Genomic DNA, 24,792 nt, shown 5'->3' with positions numbered 1-24,792 from the left:
GAAAAGCACGTGCAGGTTACGGACGCAGCTATGTACTCCGTTTACTCCAAAATCTGGCCCAGTGACTCATCTTCTCCAATTTACCCGGAGTAAATTCGCAGAGGAATGCGCGGCTCATTTGGAGGAGTACATCTGCAAAAGTGACCATGAGCACAAACGCTCGGTTTGACGGCAGCTTCAGTAACCACCAGCATATATTCTTCTATAGGCAATTAAAATAAACAGGCCGTCTATATCTAATTATGTAGTCCACGCTAGTAAAAATATCTCCGCAATCAAGAGAGATGTTCAACCTTGCATATAAATATTTTTACTTACTGGATAAATAATATGCAGTTGTATATTTAGTCTAGTTTTATCTGACCAACTGATTATTTTATATACTGTTCTTAATAGATTGCTTTTAAACAAAATCTTGGCTTTGTTTCTAATTTTTTAAAAGGAGTTTAATTCACCCCAGAGAAGCGTCATGCTGGTTTATTCTTCCCTGGAAAGGATTTTCTCTGGCATCTGGTTCACTGAAGCCCCCCAGGCTCCAGACAAGCCAGATATTTCTAAGCTGAATGTTGTATTTGTCCACGAAGCTCAAGACGCAAAGTTGGTTTTCCATGGAAAACATTTTCGGTGTTGCAGAAGACCCTTTCCCTACTCAGTTTTTGTGCTGAAGTACCAAAACCCAGGCTTCACCAAATCCCAAACACCACCAGAGGAAACAAAACTAACACAGCTGAAGCCTTTGAAGTTCGTATGTCTACACAGACCAGATGCATGCTGAGCTTAGAAAGAGAAAGGAAACCAGATGGGGAAAACCCATGACACATTCAGGTAGTCAGCACGGCTGGGAATCTTTCTGAGCTGGCATTTGCTTTGAAGTTTTGAGCCGTGTCCTAAATACAGATGGACAAATTGAGCCTCACACCAACGCACCAAACCCACCAGCGAATAAAACAAGAAGATGCCATCTAATAAAACAAGAAGATGCCATCTAATAAAACAAGAAGATGCCATCTCGGAGCAACCTGAACCGATCACAAACCATCGGGGGGACGCAGAGAATGGGAGCGAAAAGGGGAGCCGTGAGGAGGCATTAAGATCCCTACTAAACATTATTTTTTTCATCTCACACGATTTTATTTATTTAAATGTGTCCTATTTTAATTACAATCTATTATTGGTCTTTATTAGAGACCCACTCCCTACTGCATACCAGTTGTAATCAAGCACAACTGTATCCAATGAGGATTTCCCCAGCAAGGTTTCGAGCTTAAAAGTCAGCAAGTCGGGACCTGAACATTGTGTGTGTCTAATTATTATTATTATATTTTTTTCATGATATATTCTATACATTTTTTTCCTACAGCCCAGGTTCGTGGGCTGCAGCGTGTAACCATATATCCAGCAGGGCCGGCCCCCGTCAGTGGGATTCCAGCAGAGCAGCTGCTCAGCCAGCATGCCCTGGCTTGAAGGGCAATCTGGTGATAAAGCACCAGGACGCCAGGATCAGATGGCCGGCTGCTCGAACCTTTGCCGAATGATTTCGGCTACGTACACGCTGCAGAAGGGTGCATTTCAAACTGGGACGCAAATACACGCGGGTAGTTTTATGGGGGAAAAACAGCTGCTCCAGCCCGGCACGGCTCAACGCTCGCGTAAATAAGCACGTGCTCCCTTCTGCATTTTTGAAGACAGCATCTGCATCTCAAAACTCATGACTAAGGCTGCAATAACAAGCATGAGCAGCAAGGACAAAGTAATTTGATATCGGCTTCGTTTTTTTTTTCCCCCCGAGGAATTACAGCACGAAAACCATGTTAACAACGCTAAAAACCCTGTTAGCGTACTATGTAAAAACACCAGAGCAAGGGACTGATCTGGAATAGGCAGAGCCCAGAGTACACGCAGTCTTGCCAAGAGCCACAAATGCATTCAAGTGCTAAGTTCGGTGAGAAAAATATCCCCCTGCACAACCACTTTTGAGAGGTTCTCCTTTTGTTGGCAATTACGTCCTTGTACATTTTCAGGTCTCTGGTCTTAGGCTTTAATATTCTGCTTTCCTTTCACTCTTGTACAAAACATTGTTCCTTCGTTTTGGATCCCAGACAGGGTTTGACCAGTGATTCAAAGACAGAATAAAGTTCTAATTCAGCATTTAGGCTTATTTTGAGATACAAAAACAATTGTGTAATACTTGTACAGTAACACATCTATGAAGCAAATACAAAAGGGAAGAGAAGACCAAAGAAGATTTTATTAGTATTTGCCAAGCCAGTGAGAATGCACAGGAACTGAAGTAGAAAGAACAGAAACAAAACCCCCAACCACTAAAATCCTCAACATCTTGAAGCTTTGACTCTCCAACAATTGCCATGAGATTTTTCAATTTGAAGTACAGAACGAAACAGAACACAGTTCGTGTTTCAGCTGCCCGCCATCTTTCGCAATCACGGGGTATCTAGCAAATCCTGGAACTGTTTAATAGCAGGGAAAGGAAGGAAGGAACACAGACTCTGACCTCTCCAAGCCACTAATACTTACTTTATACCTATGTTTTCGCAGACCAAGTTCACCTATGACACAGGAGTGTTTACTTTGCGAGTACGATAGCCAAACCGTACCTCTGCTCGAATGATGCCCATTGAATAATTCATCCACAGAAGCAGAAAACACAATGGAGAGTCTGCTAAGGCACTGTCGTGCTTCATGCCATTTCCCTTCAGCTGTGTATATTAATGATGTAATTTTAGCAGGGCTACCCCTTTGAGTTACTGATAAAAATAGCAGTTGCACCATACGCTGATGAAATGCATCCACTCTCGGCGGCGAAGTAACGCAGCGAGTCCGCCGCTTCTTTCCAGAGATAAAAGAACAAGTCGGGGAAAAAAAATGAAGCATTAACCTTTTGGCTTCGCGTTTCCTCGCACCAAAGAAATGCAATTTACTTTAATTAAAGCCATTGTTTTGCATAGTTACAACCTGTGATCAGCCAGCATAAAAGAACAAGAGAAAATGAAATCAGAAGCGAAATCTGACAAAGCATCTCAACAATGCCGAAGTTGACCATTTGTCTCCTCTGTTCCTTGTGTGACACAGTAACAGATACACCATATGGATCGGAGCCACGGCTCCCCTAATCCCAGGAATGCATCCTGCAGCACTAGCACCAAATGCTCAAGGAAAGCACAAGATGCCCTGCTGCACACAGCTTCGGGACGGAGTGACCCCGACAGTTCCCCTCATTTCCACTATCTGCAATCCCTACATGAGATCTTATTCTCAAATTGCTTCTTCGCATCAACCCACAAACGACTCTAGATGCCTTCGCTACCCATACAGCTGTCAAATCTTTTAAGCCAGGTCTCAATATCTGGCTCTGCTCTGGCATTTTTCAACAGATGCACTTTGTGAAAAGCCTGCATTGAACTGAAGAACCCAACTTTAGGCAACCCCAATACCCAGAACTGCACTGTTTTGATTGTTCTCAGCTTTATTCTTTCTTGTTTCTCTCGAAAACAAACCAAATGTTAGTATCACTATTTTGTCATTTGTTTACCAGCCAATGGAGACTTGAGTTGAAGGCATATTTAAGAAAGAAATATTTAAGGACTCAGGCAAAACAACAGGGAGGAACTTGTTTGGATCTACAAAGCATGGCCAGAGAACCTGTCTGACCAAACAAAAAACAAAGCCAAGTGTTTTCTACCACAAAAATTCCTCTTGCACAGGAATCCCCAAATGCCCCGGGGCATCAACTCTTGAGTTTGAAGCTGCAGTCAAAAGAAAAAAAATCACCTACTGTCTTCTGACCTATGAAGCTGGCAGTCAAAGTGCAGAAGAATTCTGTTTTTTAAAAAAAACAACACTCAGCCAGTTTCTTCCCCTCGCTGCCCGTGTCCTTCAGTTACCATTTGCAAAAGGTCTCTCCCTAGCTTGAGTATTACATTAGTTGTTTCTTACTTGCAGTCCATCTGTTCCCTCACGCCAAGTACTAAATGTGAGAAATCATGATCACTTCTATGAAAATAAAGTGTTGTCATGTACAAAATAAGGTCACTTTCATATTAAAGGGAACGGAAGCAGAGCAGAGAAATATTTGCAGTAATAGCAGAGGAAGCAAAGAAAATTGCTGGCAAAGTAAACAACTTAGTGAAATGTTCTCATCCTTCCTTTCCACCCACCTTCTTGCTTTCAAACCAGACCAGTATGTCACGTCACTGCTCCGTACTAAGGAGAACGAATGCATCTCCTCCTGTGACTTGCTGCCCTGCCTGAAGCCAGAATTTATTGTTTCCAGTTCCCCATACCACCGACTTCTGGAACGTTATCTCAAGTCCCGCAATATCTGCTATCTTTTCCTTGCAGTGGTGGCAGATTCCTCCGAAAATTGCCAGCCTCCCACATCCGCAGAAGAATGCTCCAACATGAGAGCTCTAATGCTGATAGCAAAAGACAAGAAACCTCTTAAAATTTACGTTCTTATACATTTTCAGTTCTGGACTCAAAAATCTGTGAGTTAACATTTCTAACTTGCGTATGCACGTACCTCTAAAAACTCCAGCTACCTGTTGATAGAACATTGTTATTCAGATATTAGTACACCGGTGAGAGAAAAAAATAGGCAAGAAGACTGCTTTCCAAGAATGCAGGTGAATCACTACTATTTTCTCCTCTGAAGCGATTTGTTTTGCCCAATTTAGTTTAGGGAAAATGTAAACCTAGAATAAGCAAGCCAATTATTTTTAATCCTTGTATCGCTGTTTACCATGGCGGTGGAATAAGTGAATTCAATCAGACGTTTCCAGATGTTAAAGGGTCTTAACTTCTAAAGAGATGCGACGAACAGCTGAGCATTTCTGAACATCTCACACAGCCCTTGCTCAGTCTTCAAGTGGCACAGCCAAATGTCTACTCCCCGAGAGCTCCTTGCCATGAGACGGCAGCAGGAATTGCCAGGAAACAAGAACCAGCAGTTGTGCTCGCTTTTGTCTTCTTTAAGTCCTACACAACTCATTCTCCACCTTACAGTAAGTTCTGAAATTTCAATCCCCTCCCAGCGCAAGGAGTTACACTGACAACCACCGCACGCAGTGGGCTCATCAGAACCCTGCTTTGCACCCCAAACCTTGCTTTTCACTCCAAACCCTGCTTTTCACCCCAAACCCTCGCTGCTGCTCTGCCCTCTGCCCTTGTGCCTTGGCACAGCAATGCCCACAGCAATGAATGATTTACGCAGCCATCTTCAGGCAGTGGGGAAAATATGCAACATCAAAACTTGTTTTTTTCCCCAAATACACTAATCCTTGATTGCTAGAATTAACTCCAAATTCTTGATCCTCCAAACCAGTGTATCAGAGACAGAAGTCGGGTATGGGATGCCTTGCGTGTGCTCTAACACCAGCCACGTTGCTGTGGTTTAGAAATGGAGCTTGCTCTACCTCAAGGATAAAACGAACAAGGACATACACAAACAGGTGAAAAATTATATACAGTTGGTCCAGGGAGATTTTTCCTGAAGGATTACCATAGCCTAAATATTTCTATAAGCCCTACCCTAACAGTGGTTGACCCAGTACTGTTGGAGATGATGTATTCCCTTAAAAATAGAACTGCCCAAGCTACACAGCAGACACTGAACAACGCACTACAAAGTCTGGACCCTGGACCAAAAGGATCTCAGGGCTTCCCCTACCCCAAATATCTTCATCCTGACCCCAGTAGGCTGAACAACTGGCATCAAACATTTCTGGAGGAAAAGACTGTTGATTGTCATTTACTAAGTGCTCCCGCAGTTGAGTTTCTTTTGGATGAGTCAAGGAAGTGGGAGACAAAGAGGTGCAGGATCACATGCATTTGGCTGAGGGAAATAAATTGGGTAGTAGAAGAGTTGTTAGAGGTTCTGGACTGCTTACACCACACATTTCTGCCAACTATTTTAATTAAACAGTTTAGGTAACACAGCTTGTTGTGCCTAACACTCAGCTTAACCTACCTGCAACTCATACCACCTGAGGTCAACAGGATTAGTGCAAGCAAGCACACACTGTACGTCACAGTATCAATCCAAAATTAGATCGATACATTAGTGAGATGCGCTTTCCCTAAAGTTTGTTTTTTCCCTCCTTTTAGCCATGCGCATTTATTCTAGCCCGGGTCACTGCTAAGGCTCTGCAGGATCCCTGACGTGGACGGAGAGCACAACTCCAATTAAGCGAGAAGTTTTCCTGTGCTCAGCAGAACTCCTAAATGGAGTACAGATTGTAGCATAAAGCCCACTGTACCCGCTTCACATCTAAAAGCTCGACTCCTCCCCATCCACAGAAAGCAGTTTGTGCCTATCATTAGATGCATGTGGCGCAAGAATTTTGATTCAGCTTCACTGTACAAGGATCGTGTTTCAACAGTTGCTTCATTTGAAAGCAGACTGGCTCGGAGACAATTCTGAGGTTTTGTGCGGCAACGGCAGAAAGGAAAGATAATTTAAATAGACAGGAAGCAAGGATAGGGGAATTTTTGTCACTTCGCACAAAGTTAGGCTGGTTCAGTCAAGGAAACCGTCTCCCAGACTGTTTTGTGGAAGAAAACAGTGGTAATTGCCACCTGCAAAGCCTCGTAACAGTAATGAGCATCTTAAAAATACCAACAGAGAACTTTCACTGCAGAAAATTCAGAACAGGGGCTGTGACAAATCAAAATTTCACCCAGCGTTAGGAGAAATTGCCTCCCTAGATTGCAGTCTCCGTACTGTAACACTGCACAGCTTACGTCGCCTTTATAAGAAAGATTCTTTTGTTCTGCACTTCAACATCTGGTGTAATGTACTTTATTCCACTGTGCTTTTGGAAAATATGCTGTGGTCACTGACCACGTATAATACATTGCTGAAATGTCACATGCACCAAGTATTACTTGCCTACAGTGCTATCCATGTAATGGCCAAATCGCTCTGCTCGGAACATTACAGTAAGTAATTAATAACATCTCTGGTGTACAGGAAATTACTATTGCCTTATTTTTTTTTTGAAGCTGAATTTTCCATTCAGATTTGATTACCATAGCTATTCTCCTTTGGGAATGGCCGTGGGAGGTCAGAACTTTAGATCCATAGGCTTGTTACAAATTAGCTCTGTGAATGGGGCTTCCCATAGGTCAAACGAGCTCTTTCTGGACTTTGGCTTAGGGACTGAAATTCCCTACCGTAGCAGGATTGCCTGCAAAACAAAAGTTGCTCGTTAATATCCTATTTTCAACCAGTGACCTCCTTCAGTCACCTGGGTCGCTTGCTACTGGGAGAGAAGCTTTAAGGTAGCTCCCTATAAAAAGTGAAATAAAATCCTAAATTTAAGACAAGCTTTAGTGCCTTTGTCAGAATCCCTCCACGACCGCTTACTTCATTGCACCGTGCTCAGCAACACAAGGCTGCCTACAGAAAGGACCACCCCTGCACAGCTGCACTGCTGCTGGAAGTACATGCCCGCCAGGCAAGCAATTTCGAGCATGAAATCTCATCTTTGAAACTGGAATCAAGCAGACATCGACACCTTCTGCAGCTACGTTTGCACCACTTCAGTTCTTGTAGTCTCGGAGAAAAAAGCCTCAGGCAACACAAGGAGGACGGCGTGGCACTGCTCGCCCAGTATGCAAAAAATGCCCAACTTGCATTTGGATCCCATGGCTTTGTTTGGATCAGCGTTAAGGGCGCATTTAAAACCTCGCTGCAATTTGGAAACGGGGGAAAAGAGAAAGAGCTAGCAACACATCCCTGCTGAAATCTCAATAACATGTAACACAGGAGTGTACCCATATTTGCCTCACTTCTCCTTGCCCAGCGAGATCTGTCAATACCTTCAAGCCTGTAAATAAACCTGCCCGCAGCTTACAAGCACAAAAACGATAGCTAGTCCCTGAGAGGACTGAGGGGCTCCGCTTCCCAAAGCTACCTCCAGTTAAGATTACTTCCACATCTGTGAAAACAAATCCGAATGATCCAAAGTCACTGACCATAAATAAGAAAAAAGCACATTACTACTGCAAAGTTCAGCTATTTGACTTCCTAAGACCTACGCCACTGTACGCCAATGCCCATCTGTACCGACAGATACAGAACTTACACAGGCTCAATCTTTCAACTTTATTTTATGAAAGCAAGCCCAGATAAAGCAGATTGCTGACATGCTTATGTCAACAGGTACAGAAGAGTAAACGGCTTTAGCTGAGACCGAATGACCAGCAGAGAGAAATCGGTGACTTTTGCTATATAGGGGCCACCAGTCCCAACAACCCACCAGCACCCCAATGCCTGAGAGTGATCCCAAAGAGGGGCCCCGAAATGAAAGGTGCAGTGTATGGGCTCCCAGCCTGCTGCTCATTTTAAATATTTGGTTCCCCAGACAGCAATATCCAGTGCAGCTAGGATGGTGCGATTATTCAGAAGTTGAGTATTTGACAAGTTTCGAGGCGAAGCACGCGTGAATGCTTCCAGCCAGCCACTTAATGCAAACACATGTGCATGCAGACCTACACCAGTTTGTTAGGGTACTCAGCTCTCATATACTCTGTTCTTCAGCTCTTTCCCATGGCAAAAGATGAAATATTTGAACCTAAAAGGTAGTTTCAAGGTGTGGATTAAGGAAAACACAGTGCCTGATGGCTTTCATGCCTTGCCTACTACAAGGCTACTCACTGCTCTGCTACAGCCACAGTAAGTGACAGCACTGAATTTCCACACGTCAGGATTAAAACCATTCATCGGATTAATGCAACCTCTGTCTCTAATCCAACACAACGGAAAGTGCATCTTCAGTGAGACCTCTCATTTTTCTTCTGCCTCAGCCACAGCCTTTTTAACCGAGACACCTCCAGCTCCAGTACTTGGCCAAGAACGACAAACTCAAGCAGCTCGCTATTTCTGGCCACAAACAAGAAAATGTCCTCTCAAAATGTGTTGATATTTGCCAGTGAGTCTTGTTTTGGAATTATGCAACTGGTCAAGCAACCCGTCCAACCCCTATTCTTGTAACTGAATTTCATGCGCTCCAGGTTAAAAAGTTAGCAGATCCTACTAAATTAAGAGATTGCTATTTGCTAAGAGAATTAGAAACATGTAGAAGCTCCGTGGTGGCTCCAGGCTGACAAGTAATCTTCAGTTTTACTCCAGCCTTAAGAAGAACCACCATACAGACTATCATAGATCCAGGAGCAAAAAAAAGGTAATTTTTGCTGCCGGTGAACCAGAAAGCAGAGTATCAGGTACTAAAAACAACTGTATTTGTTCCACGGCTCCTTTTACCAGCTACCACTAAGGCAATCTCTAAATTAAAAAAAACTACGGTCCCTGAAAACTAAGCAGGTATCCTATAAGGGAAAAACAGATCAGAGGAAAACATAATTAATTTTCACAGCGTACTATGACTAATCTTGGCATATATAGTACTGGAACAGCAATCACTGAGTACAACTGAAAACAGTGTTGAACCTTGTCCTATTTTTATCAGATGAAAGCCACCATCCTAGCCATGCTTCTGCTTAGTGTTGCATTTTTTTTCTATCCTGATAGCTTTTACAGCTGGAGAAATAGCTACTTACAGCATTATTCTGCTGTAAAAAAAATGATTGCTACTTACAGCTATTGGGATTATAGTTGAGTATGTCACAAAAGGAGGTCCAGCGGAGGCAAGTTAACGACATTTCCTTGGGATGTTTAACTGTTTCCAAACCGTATCAGATTCTCTGCTTCCACACAAAGTGGAAGACAAATTACGATCAAGAATTTCAAAGCGTATATTGTATTAAGCTATTTTTATTTGCAAGGTTATGCAGCAAGGCAGTGGCAGACAAGGAAGCAAAACTCTGAAAAGCAACTGCAAATCAAGGAACAATTTATGTGGTCTGTGACAATATTTATAATGACATTTGAAGGCAAAGTACTAGTGCTGATGTGATTGGTGGATTTCACCTGCATTAATTAATTAATTCTACCGTAGAGCTATTTTTATTAACCCTACAAAGAGTTCACAGAAGCTCGACTCCACAAACAGCAGCTTGCAGTTTCAAGAACATCCTCGCTTAACAGTGCTTTTTGAATGCATTAAGATGTGACCGAGAGCATTTTTGTTTAACCTAGATGTTTTAATATTTATAATCACAGCTCAGAGTGTAGACACCGAATGCATACTTATTAGCTCAAATTTAAGCCCCGTTTTTAGCCAGGTCAGTAAGCAATATAACATGTCAAAAATAAAAGACTTATTGGGTACCAACATTCAGTGTTTTGAGGTTGGAAGTAAGGGGGCAAAAGAGCGCTGAGAAAAGCTCAAGCTCTGCTATACTCCCCTCTTCTTCCCCCAGTTTCTTGTTTAAAAATTCTTGGGAACCAAGAGTAAAGAAGCAGCAAGTGGCAGCCTAGCTGCTGCTTTAAACGCCTTCTCTTCAGTAACGCAATGCATCACCCTACACTTCATCCAAGATATAACCTGCTAAGATGGGGATGAGGGATGGAGCGTCAGAGATTCACTTTGAGAATATAACACTTGGTGAGAGGTCAGCTGGTATTTCAACCCACAAGCAACATTCCTGCTTATTTCCCAGCAGAATAAGCATACTCGTCTCTCGCTGACCATTTTTCACCGGTACTGCAACACTTCCTAAAAACTGCCCTTCTGACTTCCTTTGCTCAACCCAACCCAGAATTACAGTAGCAAAACTCCAGTCTCCAATCGATTAAAGTAACGCCAGTGGCCATAAAGAGATAGAAATTCTTTCCCCCCGTGGGAAGTAGGCATGCAGAAAAGGACCAACCTTTGGAGTGTTTCCCTGAAGGCCTCTTGGGTAATGACTCCTCAATGGAATGTGTTGATGTATGTAGGACGTTTTCCAAACTGTTACTGACACTGTTTATGGGGGTCTCGGACCTTGGAGTGACCTGGAAAGAAAAACAAAAATCCAGTTTAATAAACCGAGGTGCTCAAACACCGCACGTTCCTCCAGGGTGAGCAGGGCTGCTTTGAAGGCAGCGAGATGTATGCTTCCAAAACCAAGCGGCGTCACTATTGATATTCCACAAGTAACAGTTCAGGGAAGTTGTTTTAGTCAGCAGCTATTCACAAATCTAGATTAGCCAAGATAATCTATAAAGCTACTTATAGTATAATTCTTTGTTAAACAATAGTCACACGGCAGTCAATCGCGGAGATATTGCAGGACCATTAACCTCTCTGCGCTGCAGTTCTTAACTCTTCAGCAAGAAAACCCGGGGAAAAAGGGCTCCTGAAAAGCATCAGTCATTTTCACGTTTTGTCATCCAACTGCACAGATGCAGACTGAAGGCATTTCAAAGTATTTCCACATGGATTGCGAGGAACAAAGTCCAGTTTAGAGAAAAGCTAATTCTTGTCTTTGCCATTTGAAAGACTGCTATCACGATCATATTTCAACAAAGAATTGCACAAAGGATGCCCAAGCAGTGGGCTGCATCATCAGAACAGACTTCATGGCCTAATATGTACCTTATAAACTGCATTTACCATAAGAAACCTATTTCCACCATTACTTAAAACTGCAGAAACATAAGTCATTAGAAAAAGCAGAACCGAACACTGCCCGCTTTAGCTGCTGTCCACAAGGCCATTCACAATTATGCAGCAACACAACAACGTCTATTACTTGTGGCAAAACATTCAACGCCTGCCTCATAAGCACGGCAATTACTCTCTTGTTTTCTAGGTAATGAAAAGCAGAAGTGGATGAACAGTTACGTTAGCAGTACTGAACACGAGGGTGTAAGCAGCTGAAAGAGGGAAATGTGCTGTAAAGAGGTAGTTAAGGCTACCAAAAGCACTCATACTAATGCATTGCTTGGGTTTCAATTGCCACATTTCGAATTAACGTGAAATCCTATAGCACGTAGAGCTGTGATTAGAACTGAACGGGGATTTTAGCCTTTCACAAATGACAGGAGAAAGAGTGCATCCTGATACAAGCCACCCTTTGCTGATGGTAACTAATACCAAGACTAGTTCCCTGCATCCAACCCGGCTCACTCGGACCCTGGTTAACTGGGACGATGCACACTTAAAACAATCCTTTGCTCACCCCGCCATCAGCCTTACAGATTGACATCAATCAGAACACACAATGCGAGTCAAAAATAGCACATCCCTGATTTTATACAATTAGCTATTGTAAGCTCCATTTAAAGGCTGACATTTATAGACTTGCATGCACATTTTAAGGCAGGGGCACGAGTGGAAGATTTCGTATACATGCATTCATAAAAAAAACTTACAAATGCACCAAAGAAATCAATCCAGAAAGACAGCTGAGCATCAGAAGAATGCAGGATTACAAGCACCTGACCCCCTTCAGCACCTTCAGTGTGCTTTTTTGATCCAAAAAGTTTATTTGTACACTTCTCTAGCAGTTTTTCACCAATAAGAAAAACTTAGCATCAAGCTTGCGCATTAAAAAGACGACCAATTAAACGTTAAGCTTGAAGGAATGGGGAGATAATTCAAATCTCCTTGCCAAAGTCAGCCTTTTCCAAAGAGCTTATCTCACACTGTTTCTTTCCTGGAGCTCATTAAACTCACTCCAGCGGATTGCTGCTGAGGGGAAGTTCCAGCGGGCTGAGCAATGTCACCGCCGTCCTCCTGGCAAGGGAAGGATTCAGAAGGGCAACTAAATATCGGAGAAAGCTCAAAAATGAGATTCAGGCAAGACTATGTTATCCTAAATAACCAGATCCTAAGCATTCAGAACTATCAGCAAATAAAAATTATACTTGAAAGCGAATAAGAACATAGGCATGTGGTTTCAGAAAAGTCTCTAAACAAGCAGTTTTCATCACAATATATTAGTAGATATCTTGTGTTCCCTTCTCTCCACTGTCCCTACAATAAGCATCACGTGCAGTTGGAAATTCGCATTTTGTTTATAAATAACCTCCCATTCTTTCCATGAAGATTTAATTTTTGTGTGCTCGGTAGAGATTAATTTAGCCCATATGTCCTGACTGAGCTCATATACTTTCGGATTCAGGCACACATCAAAGCAAAGCAGCTTCAAATTGGCCTAGAACAATCACAAAGCTCTGATTAGTTCCAAATGGAGCCCTTCGTTAGCGAGCTGAATGGTGTTATAACCAAGCGAATCTCCGCCTGCTCAAAACTTTTGTTCCAGGCTGCAAATCATTTTTTCCACTGACTTAAACATACCAATATCGCGAAGGTTTGGATTTGTTTACGAAAAGTGAATTAATGAAAAATATTTCGCAAATCAGAGATTTATTTCCAAAGATATAACAGCTTTTTATTTTTTTTTTTTTATATAAAAGGAGGCCAAGCAAAACACGGGAACAATCCATCAGCTGTGAACTGCTGAAGTTACTGTCCTTGGAGGGCTGGGAGGAACACTCGTGAAAGATTAACAGTAGATGCCCAGGAAGGACTTCACCGAACCAAACTGCAGAAACTCAATTTCAGACAACTTCCAGGAGGAATATCCACCGTATCTAAACGCTGCTGTAACCCCTGCCTTGGGCTGAGCACCAACTCCTGATTAAAAACAGAATTTCTAACAAGGCACTGGTTTCTAAATAAAGCAGGGCATTCCGGTGAGCTTCGGGGTTTGAGCTTTGGACCTTTTAGGCTCTAACGTCTCTGAAGACAGACAGGATGCCATTAAAGAATAAGGATCTGCTGTTCCAGAACTGCTAAAGGCTTGTTTTCTCAAGCAGTAAGAGTCCGCAGTAAGGCACTAACTTTCACAGAAGACAGAAATAGGCAGGCTGTATATCTCCACAAAACCACAGAAGTGACCTCCTATAAAAGCAGAAACAGTCACAAATCATTCAAGGTCTAAGGGGTCACAGCATCAGACGTTTGAAGAGAGGACTCCGGATTTTCAAATGAAATTCTTTTTGAGCTCATTAGCAGAAACAGGCCATGAAGACTAATCAGATACAACAGCAATCCTGGAGAGATAAAGCAATAAAAGATTCTTCACTACACCTATTTCCAGACTTGGACTGCGTTTTGCGAAGGGAGGGGGAGAAGAGCCCTGTGACACACACATCCCCTCCTTCATTAGGTTATTCACAGCTTGTCTCGACATCAGTGGCCTGTGGGCTCACCCAGTGACTCCAGAAGATGCACTCAAATGGGTGCAGAAGAGATGCTTAAGCCTTCTTTTACTTAACTCTACATTTGTGACACTCCCTCCATAGCAAAGCACCTGGCTCACAGATAAATTTTGATTTTCCAGATTAAAAAGCTAGCCTGTCTCTTGAATTTCAAGCTAAAGCAGTAGCCACGCTCAAAAATAACAAAGAAAAATTCATCATCCCCAATGACTGGCTGAGGTTCAGCCCAAATTCTTCTGTGCCTCATGCTCCATAGTAGTGAAGACATCAGCAAAGCTGCCACCGGCTGCGACGAGGGCATCCTTCCCACCACGCACCCCAGATCAGATTGCTCCCAAAGCCCCCAGCGGTTAGCCAGGAACAGAAACGGCTGCTTTGGACTCGCGGGCTGAGGATATCAAGTATGTCAAGGTATCAGAAGTCACGGCCAGACCTTCAACCATTATCACATTTTTCCCTTTTTGACCGCCAAACGCGTTTTTCGGCAGAGCGCAGTGATTTCCTCCTCGGCATCAGACACACCAACAGGCACAGGTTTTTCTTAGGAAAGAGCAAGCAGGTTCTGGAAAGAGCAAGCAGGTTCTGGAAAGCTCTCCTAAATCCTTCACCCAGCAGAAAGCAGGCAGCAAAGACCACATAACAAAACGACCAGGAGCAGCCACCTCAGCAGGTGCCGTTTCTCTTTCAGCGACTGCTGCCTCAACTGGGCTCTGCCACCAGGAAGACAGAAGAACAGCTGAAGTCAATACAAAAAAGGCAAAATCTCTGAAGCCAGACTCAGTAAGTGTTAGCTGTGCTCCCCAGGGACAGCGCCTAGCAGCTATTTCATATAGGAAAGCCTTTCATAAAAAGAACAGGATTGATAGAGGTCAAACTTAATGTGGTGAGAATTATTATTTTTTTTAAAACCAAAACAATTACGCGTTCCTTTTAAGAATAACTAAACAGAACGCAGAAAATATATGGTTTAATAGCAAGGTCTTTGCTGACTTAGTTTGAAATGGAGCCAACACTAACAAATCAACATGGCTTGCTACCTACAATGTAACCTGACCTATAATTCAAGCAAACAATGATATAGGATCTGCGCGCAGAACTCGCTCAAAAAAATTAAGTGGGATAAAATACCGTTTTCTATACCTATTTAGGCATGAAATCTGGGTCATGCGTTACACGGGAAAAAAGTGAACAAGCTTTAAGAACAAAGTCAGTTAAGCAAGATGTGATGGCTGCAGCTGAAAGCCACACAGGAACACATTCTCCAATTCATTGTGCAGGAAAAGTTGTTCACGTGGTGGCTGGTTTTCAAAAATGGCCAGCGAAGTACAGGGAAAGTCCAACAGAGAAGCGCGTCTGCCATTGCTTGCCACTGGAACTCCCCTCTCAAAAATGCTTTTCACAGTTAAAATTGGCCCTCGTGTTTCAGGCCGGAGCAGATAACACGCAAGAATGCACCCAGGAATTGGAATACCGAATTCAACTCCATTGACTCCTGCAAGTTTCATATTAGCGAGTATTAACAGCAGCTTAGTTTGAGGTTAACACCGAGGTCTTTAACGCTCCAGCAGAAGCTTGATGGCAAGGATACAGCCCCTGCCCCTGCATGCTTAGGCAGATTAGCTATTTGCCAACGCAGATATGTAACTCAGGTTCCCAAACCATTTGAAAAAAAAAATATGCATTGCTAACACTCCAGTGTCAGTCTGCCAACGCATGAGATTGTTCAATAGATTAAGGCTGAGCCAGAAAGAACAGCGAGCAACGCAGGGATGTGCAGCCCAAAAGCGAGTGAGACTGCAAAACCAGAAGGAGCAGGATGGAGCAGCAACAAGCCATTAGTGTGCCCAGCTGCCTGTGAAACCACAGCCTCAGGCACCAGTTCTGCTTCTACTTCTGTGCGCGAATACCTGCGTGCTCTCACACCAGAACTCACAAAATTTTAAGAAATTCGCCTTTTCCAGGGTCTTGCTGATCTTCCCAAGAATGTTTAAGGAACACCCACAGGCACCCAACTTTTCACATACCTCGTGAAGTCCTCGACACAAATTTGGATGCGTTTTGTTGCTTTGTTGAACCTAAATGCAGCTGGAAGTGCTGCATGCTAGAAATTCACGCAGTTCTGAGGGTGTCCATCAAAAAGAAGCACCAGGCACAATCAGGTCAGATGCGTCCCTGTTTTTCAACAGAAACAAAAGGTCCCGCACCTATTCTCATAGGAAGCTGGTAAAAAAAGGTATCCATCTTTGAATTCAAAAGGGTGAAGAGGCTCTTCACAATAAAATAGGATAATAGATTGGTTGCTTTTGTCCTATGAGACTATTACTGGAATGAAATGAGGCATGCAGTACTTAAATACTACAGGATAATCACGCACCTGCTACAAGGCTCCACTACAAATTCACTAGAGCAGATGGACCGAAAAAGCCGGAATTGTATTTTATAGACTGAGTTCCACTAAAAAAAAATCCTTTGCTTAAAGAATTATGAATACTTTAATACTAGGAATATAAATCTGCTGCACAGTAACTGGACTTCAATTACATTGTGCTGTGTTTGAATGCCATTTGAGACAGCCATAAGGAACACTTAAGGACATAAGGACACCTGGCAACTATTTTGTGCAAAGATGAGCACTTACCCCATAAGCCAAACAAACAAAGCAGCACAGTGTAGTTTCAGAACTCTTCACTTTTAGCTAACGCAGCATTTTTTGCTACCCCTATGCAATTTCCAATAGTTAACCACAGGAGCTTGCCAAACAGGCAGAGGATGGGGGATTTCCTGCTTAAGAGATGCTCTGTGAGTTAAAGCTTCAACTCTGATGGGAAAAACTCAGAAAGAAAACAACAACAAAAAAGTATTAGTTTAGTAAGCTACAAAACAGCCTGTTTCATCTACCTGATCTTCCACGGTTTGCTGTAACTGACTGGGCAGGACGTGAGTCCAAGCAGCTCACCCACACCGCTAGCGCAGGGCTCTTCAATTCTAGCCTTGGGGCACACCTCACGTATTTCAGAGGAGACAGATGACAAGATAGGTGTTTTCTTTTTTGCTTTGAAGGAAAACAATTCAAATTTGAATCTTACAAACCAAGCAACCATCAAAAAGACCTCAAAACCAAAACACGGACCTCCTTACAGTCAGCCCTTGGAACCCATCCTGCTCGACATCCCAGCACTGATGTACCAGTACATCCCTGCCTCGTCACTTGAACGCTCCCAAAAGCTAAAAGCAGTCACCAGAAGGGAAGATTACCTTAAACTTCCCAAGGATTCAGAGTGCAGCATGGGCCAACCTGCTATACATGTCCTTTGTCCTTGATGCCATGTGCCTTTACAATGTCAACGCTGCTGACCTGGAGCTGCTGAGCTTTTGTTGCCACTGCAGGGGTGGGAAACTGCCACCACGGGGCCAGGACGTGTATTTGGAGGAAAAAGGATAGGCAGAGGCAATTCTAAGATCTGCGGGAGTGCAGTCCAAGCAACAAGGCCATAAGCATTTCCCTGGTAGAACTGTTCGTTGTCACTCCGGTCTCCTCTGCAGCATCGCCAAATTAACGAGGTTGGCAGAAGCAATTTGACAAGTCACGTCCACCGACTTGGATTTTCCCCTCCTTCCCCTCCTCAGCATCCACCTAAATAACAAAACCGCTCACGGAAAAGAATTCATATTACACACAAGAAGCGTTCACTTTTACTATTTATCATCGTGATTTGGCAGGTCTCTACGAGTAAGAGCTTAATTTTAATTAAGCAATTGATCTTATTGTTGGACTACTGGAGCTATTTGCAAAAATCCTGAAACACCATATTGGCCTGGACACCTGTTAAAAAGTTTATCCCTTCAAACACCTATTACTGGATAATCACGGCAATGGGACTAAATTGCTCCTCGCCACAGCACGTGTAAGAGAATTATCACAGGTACGGCAGCACCGAGAAGTCCCAGGGAACACGCAGAGCTCCAGCCTGCTGGAAACAGGCACTGCCTGTACCTAATAACTACCTAAACGATCACAGGAGCTCAGTTTTAGCAATTCAAGCTTTTTTTTTTTTTAAAAAAAAAAAAAAAACCTAAACCATACAGTTAAATACTCCCAAACAAGGATGCTGTTCAGCACCTTTGAAGTCAGACACTGGCATGCCTGTTAGGTGCGGTTAGCTGCTGCTGGCTCTGCTTTTCCCAGCAGGATCCGTGCACAGCCTGTGCGCTGCTTCAGTCAGGTTCAAAACGCACAGCACCTCCTGGTAGGCATTTTTCTGTTCCACAAGAAATGAGGCCTACTTCAGCGTCGTCTGGTTGACAACTGACACTTACCAGGTCATTACTAGAGAAGAGTAAATAAAAAGCAAAGTGGAACGCTCGCCTAAAACAAAACTTCATTCAGCCTGTGCAAAAAAAAAAAAAGGGAAAACAGCTCACGGAAAAAACATTATTAACTCAACACAAGTGTGGTGGGTTTTTTTTTTTTTGGCTGCTCTGCCCCTGATGTTTGGATGTGAAGTCCATTTTCCAAGCACGCTCATTTATAGTCTCAAAATCAAGTCCATCATACAACATCGTATGATTATGGAAAATGAATCTGGTGGTAACGAATACCGTTACTGCATGAGACCACCGTCTTCCAAGGATTCCCTTATATTTTAAGCTCATTTCTGAAATCATCGCAGGTCCAAGACCGAATCACTTTAACCAAGCTGGATACAACTTCCAAACAAGGGTACCAGTGAGAAATTAGCCAGAACTGGAAGCCTCGCATTCCCTAACTGGAGGGTCAGTAGGAGTGCGTGATCCACGTTGCCTCAAGCACCCAGAACACTAAACACCCAGGAAGGATTTGGACCCATCACCAGCTGGAAGCTGCAGGACCTGCCTCTGGAGCTCCTCAGTTTGGGTTTCACCTCTTTTTGAAAATGCAATCATTCCTAAGAGAGCAACTACAGACCTACTGGTATCGATGAATAAACACCTAGTTCTAGCTAGCAATTGCTATTAACGTGGTAATCTACTAAAGCTGTAAAATACCTTCTCTTGGTCAGGAAGCTAAAATTTAGTTTTTCCATAATTTATTCCATCCCTACAAAGCTAGCTTAAAAGCCATAATGGCACTTGACAGATCACTTAACAGCTGGACTGCTTACTCTGCGAGGGCTGTAAGGACTCTGCTCCGACCTACCAAGCAGTGTTTTTCCAGCTCATCATTCCACAGACGAAATAAAAATCCGGGGATTTTTGAAGATGGAACTTGAATCACCAGCAGCAAACAGTGCCGAGAAAACAGTGAAGGTACATGGAACAGACCACCAGCTCTGCACAGCTCCAGCCCCCACCCTTCAGTTATTTCTAGGTTTTAGATGAGCCTACGGAATTAACACAGGTGAAAAATAGCATCTTATGCTATAAACTGGAAATAGACATGGGTGCAGTATTTGGAAGCTGACTGGGCAGGAGCCCCTCTTCCCATTCACAAGACCTCAACCCGAAACAGCCACGAAGTGCAGTGTCACTGACTCCTGTTTCCTCTCAGCTGCAAACAAGCGCTCCGACCTCCTGCTATTTATGACCCTGCTTCTGCAGCCGAAGCCACAGCCAGACCGCTGCCCTGACTGTGCCGGGGAGCTCACAGCCAGCAGAGCAGGAGCTAAGGGGCCAAAGCTTCACTTACTTCCCTTGCTTTTACACAACGGCCTTACTGAGCGGATTAAGCAACACAAGGTGGCAGATTCACAAATCTCTTCCCCTCTTTTTCTGGGAGAGATGTCCTCAGCGTTACTAGCTGATACTAGACCTGACAGAAAACAGCAGCCCATGCAGAGATTCCTATCACGTCTAGATGATTTCCAGAGTCCAAGTAGGTCCTGGTGTTCATTATCTACAAGACAAGAGTAAGGGGTTGTGTAAAGACAGCATCGCTACAGCCCAAAAAAACGACCAAGAATGAATAAACCCTACATTTTTACCCACAGTTAAAAAATAAGGCGTTCATTGACAAGTTGTACAGGGCAGAAATCTGAATGGGTGGTTCGAGATGTTCGGAGACACCTTTGAGACTTCTCCCCTCCCTGTGGGGCACCAACTCAGCAGCGACCATTTGCTGTCCCAGCAGCTGGACGCACACACGTGTGGCAGGAGACATTTGGCTAACAGTTGTGATCTGCTCCAACACGTCCAGCTCCAGCTCTACGAAGAGAGAAGCTGCCCGCAGCTCCCAGCGCCACACAAGTGAGCCTTCAGATGCCGGCCTCTGGCTGCCGACAAGAAAAGCACTCTGCCTCTGTGGCAAAGGTACCAAAGACAGCTGAATAAAGACATTGCGAGGCACAGGAACGGCCTGAAAACTCCCAGTTGCAACATTTTCGGTTAAAAAATAAACCCATTATGGTTAAGCATAGGAACAAAGGGTTTAAAAGGTTCTTGAGATGTATGCCTGGGCTTCATCTGAAGACAATTTGCACCATTTAAGTTTCTAAAAAACGTACAGCAAGCCTGGATTTTATGCCTATACAGAAGAAGTTTGAAGAATGCACGCCTCAAGTCACACAAGCATTAACACCACCCAAAACCAAGAGAAAATGCAGGACAAGGGGCAGAAGTTGTCATTTTCTGACACAGACTAAAACTGTTCTCTGCTGCACAGAGGGCAGTGTTCTCCCCACTTCGGAGAAACTTCACGCTCACTTTGTACTATCAAGCAGAAACCGTGAACCTAATAATTACTGACCTACTTAGAGCCATCTTTTCCTGTACAGTTAAATCAAAAGTTAAACCAAAAATTGATGGCAGCTGTTTCGAGTCTCCTTGCATTCAGCAACTGCAGCAGCCAGGCAACAAAAAAGCAGCGATTTGCATCGCTAACCAACTTGAAGGGCTGTTACCTACCCCAAAGCAACTTGAATCATGACATCTGTGCAGTAATTCTGTATCGAGGGGTCGCACCTGACTACGTTATACACAGTATTTTTGGAGAGACGTTACTGTAATATTTGAAAGAGATGAGAGGTGGAAGGAGGATTGCAAGCTGCAATCCTTTGGAAAAAAGCTGTAGCTCAGACCAAGCTGGGTCAGATTTTAATAGGATGGACTGCAGAAGGAGAACGTTTCAATTTGTTTCCGCAAAGTGAACGAAGAGCACTGTTCAGAACCTTTTGTCACTTTGTTTTTTGTCACTTCTTCCTGAAAAAAAAAAAGCACGTTACATGTAACTCATCGAGAATTTGAACAGACCTCTAGTTACACAGAGAAACAGGTAATCACACAGACACCAGTCCCTACTCCCACACTCAGCACAAGGGAAATGCTGAAGGATAAGCAGCCCTGGTCACAAAGAGCTCCCTACTGGCACGCCATTGCACATCCAGCTCCCCAAAGTTTCTCAGGACCTCAACCGGCGACCGCTTCTCCAGCTCTCTTCCAAAGGCTGAGCTCGAACAGACTCGCACTCGAGAATTCAGGAGCAGCCTTCACACAACCCTACGCACGGCGCTGACTGCAGGGATCAGCTCAGCGTAGCTCAAGCTGTAGTAAAGCAGCGAGAGTGACGAGAAAGCGCTGGCTCCAGGGAAGAAATTCTCCTCCAGCTCTGACGAGGACGAAGAGCGCGGGACTTGGCAGGAGGCAGCCCAGGGCAGCTCACTTTCTCTTGACATCTGCATTGTTTTTCTCTAGGTGATGTTACAACACAAGTATTGTCACAACATAACTTGGTAACATCACAAGATCCAAGCGCACGGCGCTGGAATTTATTTGTGCATATTTAAACAGGGCTGAATGGAGAAAGACATTGTTTTTTTCCACTTACTTCATCCAAGTTGCGTTGCAAGCCAACTGCTTACTCTAAAAGTAGCAAAATCACCCAGCTATCAACATCTAAAAAGTTCAACAACCTTTAAAAAAGGAAATCTGCATCTGTGCAAACAAAACGCACATTCAAGAGAGGGAAAGCAAAATCACCTTTTCTGCTTCCCTCTGAACTCGGTCTATATTTAGCTACCGGTTTTCTTCAAGACCAGTTGCAAAAAAAAAAAAGTGTATTTAAGAGACAACCCTTCAACGTGCTCAGAAGAAAAAACAAGCAAGTGACTGTACCGTGCACTTTCCTGCTGGCAGGAGAAATGGGAGGATGGATTCTCCGTCCATCTTAGATTGACTTAAATAGCGCCGGAGTGTTTCAGCCGCACAGAACGAGCACTATTTCGGAAGCTTTGAAAGGATACTCCGAAAAAGCATTGCTGCCTGCGCAATTTCATCTTTTTTGCTCGTCTTATTTTGGGAAAACTCCCAAGTCATTTTCAATCTTCCCTTTCAAACCCAGGGTCCACGCATCTTTTGAATAAGGGAAGTTGGAAGTAGTTAGCTGTCTGTAAGGAAGCTCGTTCTGGTTTTAATTATACCCTTTTACGTCCTGCACGAAGTAGTCTTTCCATCTATATTTTATTCACATGCAGGCTTAAACTGAATAGAGAGGCATTCCCACACTCTGTTCTTCTTTCCCCTTAAAAGAAAGGGTCAGAAGCAAGCACTGTTTAAAGACGCAGGAGGGGAAGATAAAAGGAGAAACAGTAAGTTTAATAATACTCATCCAAAGTTTAAACTTCAAGCAGCAGCACCAAAAAACATAAAAACGGAAGAAAATTTGTATTCGGGGAAGCATAAATTCATCTCAGGCAGACTTGATTCCTAACTTGAAAGGAACCCGCACCGAGCCCTCAGCAACAGCTTTATTCAGGATAATATTGCAATACGGGGATTTCTGTAGCCCTCAGGTATACCACACCTTTCCCGACGGAAGGGTAACCGGTTATTTGCTGGCTGAGTCAGGACATCCTCAAAAGCTGCAGCCCGTTAGCTGATCACACGCACCCACTGCCCTGGGACTCGGTTTGAACTTTAAAGCAGGTTAAATTCAGTCAATGAGCCGGGTTGACTCCCTAATTGGTAGCAGGCTAAGAGCACTTAAGTGGTCGGTAACGTATCTCATGGCTAACAGCACGTCTTAAAACGTTACTGCCTGGCTTAATTGCTGGCAATTGAATGAACGCACAGCAAGTTAATGATGGCGAACCACTGACACCAGGATCAATAACGGGGAGATCCGCGATGACAGACAACCACCGCGTTTCTTGAAGTTCAGCGTCAAACCCTAACCGTTGGCCATCGCATTTGCCTAACCAAAACCCAGACCCAGCAAGACGCCTTTGCCACTGGACAGCTACTTCCAAAGCTGACTCTCCCTTCCAACTTCGAGGGAAATTTTTAACCAGATGCTCGCTCCAACGTCCAGAGACATTAGATGTGTATCTCCCCTAATAAACTGCTGGTCTTCCATGCAACCGGCAGGGCAGCCCCCTCAGCAGAAGCACGGCCAGAAGCAGTCAGTTAACGTTTACGCCGCTGCCTGGCCATCGTTTTGGGAACCCCTTCCCAACGAGTGCCACGAGCCTGCAAAAACTCCACGCACCCCTTTTATTTCACCTGCCGTTGACCGCCCCCATCACCATATCCAGGCGAGCAATCTCTGCCAGCCTCCCAGGCTGCCATTTACTACCGGAACGCCTGCACACCAGGAGGAAGAAGGGAGGTTTAAAATCCTGGCTGAAGGCACCGAGCGCCCCGCAGCAAGGCCACGGCGGCACGGGAAAGCCGGATACCCACCTTGTGGCAGCCAGGGTAGGTTGCCATGGTGTTGAGGGCAGAGGTGCTGGGGTTCTTGCTGGTGCTGGCCATGATGTTCTGGATCTGGGTGAGCTCCTGCCTCAGCACCTGCTTCTGGTGGAAGCTGAAGGCCGGGTGGTTGGATGCCATGGTGAAGAGCAACAGGAACTCGTCCCCCGTGCGGCCCTCGTTGAGCTGCAGCCCATAGTTGTTGATGACCGAGTCGATGTGCGTGAGGGTGCGGAACAGCACCCCGGCCGCCTCGCGGTGGGCAGAGCCCAGCAGGGCGAGCGAGACGAGAAGTTTGCTGCGCACCACCTCGTCCGTCAGGTTGGTCAGGCTGCCCAGGTCGGCGGGGTTGTTGGCCTTGATCTCCGAGTCGCGCAGCGAGTGGTAGTCCTTGCGGGCCAGGTCCTCCAGGCAGGCCCCCAGGAAGCGCAGCTCCAGGGGGATGCACAGGTCCAGGAGGCCGCAGAGAAACTCCACGCGCTGAGGCGACGGCAGCTCCGAGAACCACCGGTACACCCCGTCCCGCTGCAGCCGCGGGCACCGCTTCTCCACCATCGTGCTCCGACGGCCCCCGGCCCGCACCGAGCTCGCCCGGGGGGCCGCGGGCAGAGCCCCGAGGGGAACCCGCAGGCCCGCAGCCCCCGCCCGGCCCCCTCCTCGCCGAGGGGGGCCCAGGGGGCCCGGCGGTGAGGGGCAGCCCCCGGCGGCGGGCAGGGCCGGGCCGGGCCGGGCCCCCCCCCCCGAGGCGGCCGCCGCCGCGCGGCCTTGCCGCGGGGTTCCCGGCTGGCAGGGCCCGGAGCGGGGCTCCGCCGCCTGCTCCCGGTCCCTAGCGGGGCGGCCGCCGGCCTCAGCCGCTCGCCGCCATCCCCCGGCCGGGCCCGGCCCCGTCCCGCAGCGAGGCGGCCGCGGGAAGTAGTCCCCGGCCGGTAAGCGGCGAGCGGGCGGAGGTGCACCGCGGGGGCCGCAGCACGCACACGCCCCGCCGGGCCGCGGCGGAGGGA

At 45.2% G+C, this 24,792-nt stretch overlaps 1 protein-coding gene and 1 long non-coding RNA gene across 2 annotated transcripts in view; both read right to left on the bottom strand.

The window, feature by feature from the left end:
• The window catches only part of ZCCHC14 (zinc finger CCHC-type containing 14), a 54,059-nt gene extending 29,566 nt beyond the window's left edge, over positions 1-24,493 (bottom strand). The window contains exons 1-2 of the mRNA XM_080552193.1: positions 23,783-24,493; positions 10,792-10,915 (exon numbers count right to left, since the gene is read on the bottom strand). Coding sequence (XP_080408319.1) covers positions 10,792-10,915; positions 23,783-24,346 — 688 coding nt within the window. The 5' untranslated portion in view covers positions 24,347-24,493. The remainder of the gene's footprint in view (positions 1-10,791; positions 10,916-23,782) is intronic.
• Positions 16,902-23,776, bottom strand: LOC308176484. Its single transcript, XR_013938275.1, has 2 exons — positions 21,011-23,776; positions 16,902-20,003 (listed from the first exon to the last, which is right to left on the bottom strand). It is a non-coding gene; the product is annotated as an uncharacterized lncRNA (long non-coding RNA).
• Positions 24,494-24,792: the final 299 nt, after the last annotated feature.

Source organism: Anser brachyrhynchus (genome assembly GCF_964034855.1).
Source record: "Anser brachyrhynchus genome assembly, chromosome: 12".
NCBI lineage: Eukaryota > Metazoa > Chordata > Aves > Anseriformes > Anatidae > Anser > Anser brachyrhynchus.
Note: the sequence above shows the minus strand (reverse complement) of the source record. Positions and strands in the feature narration are given on the sequence as shown.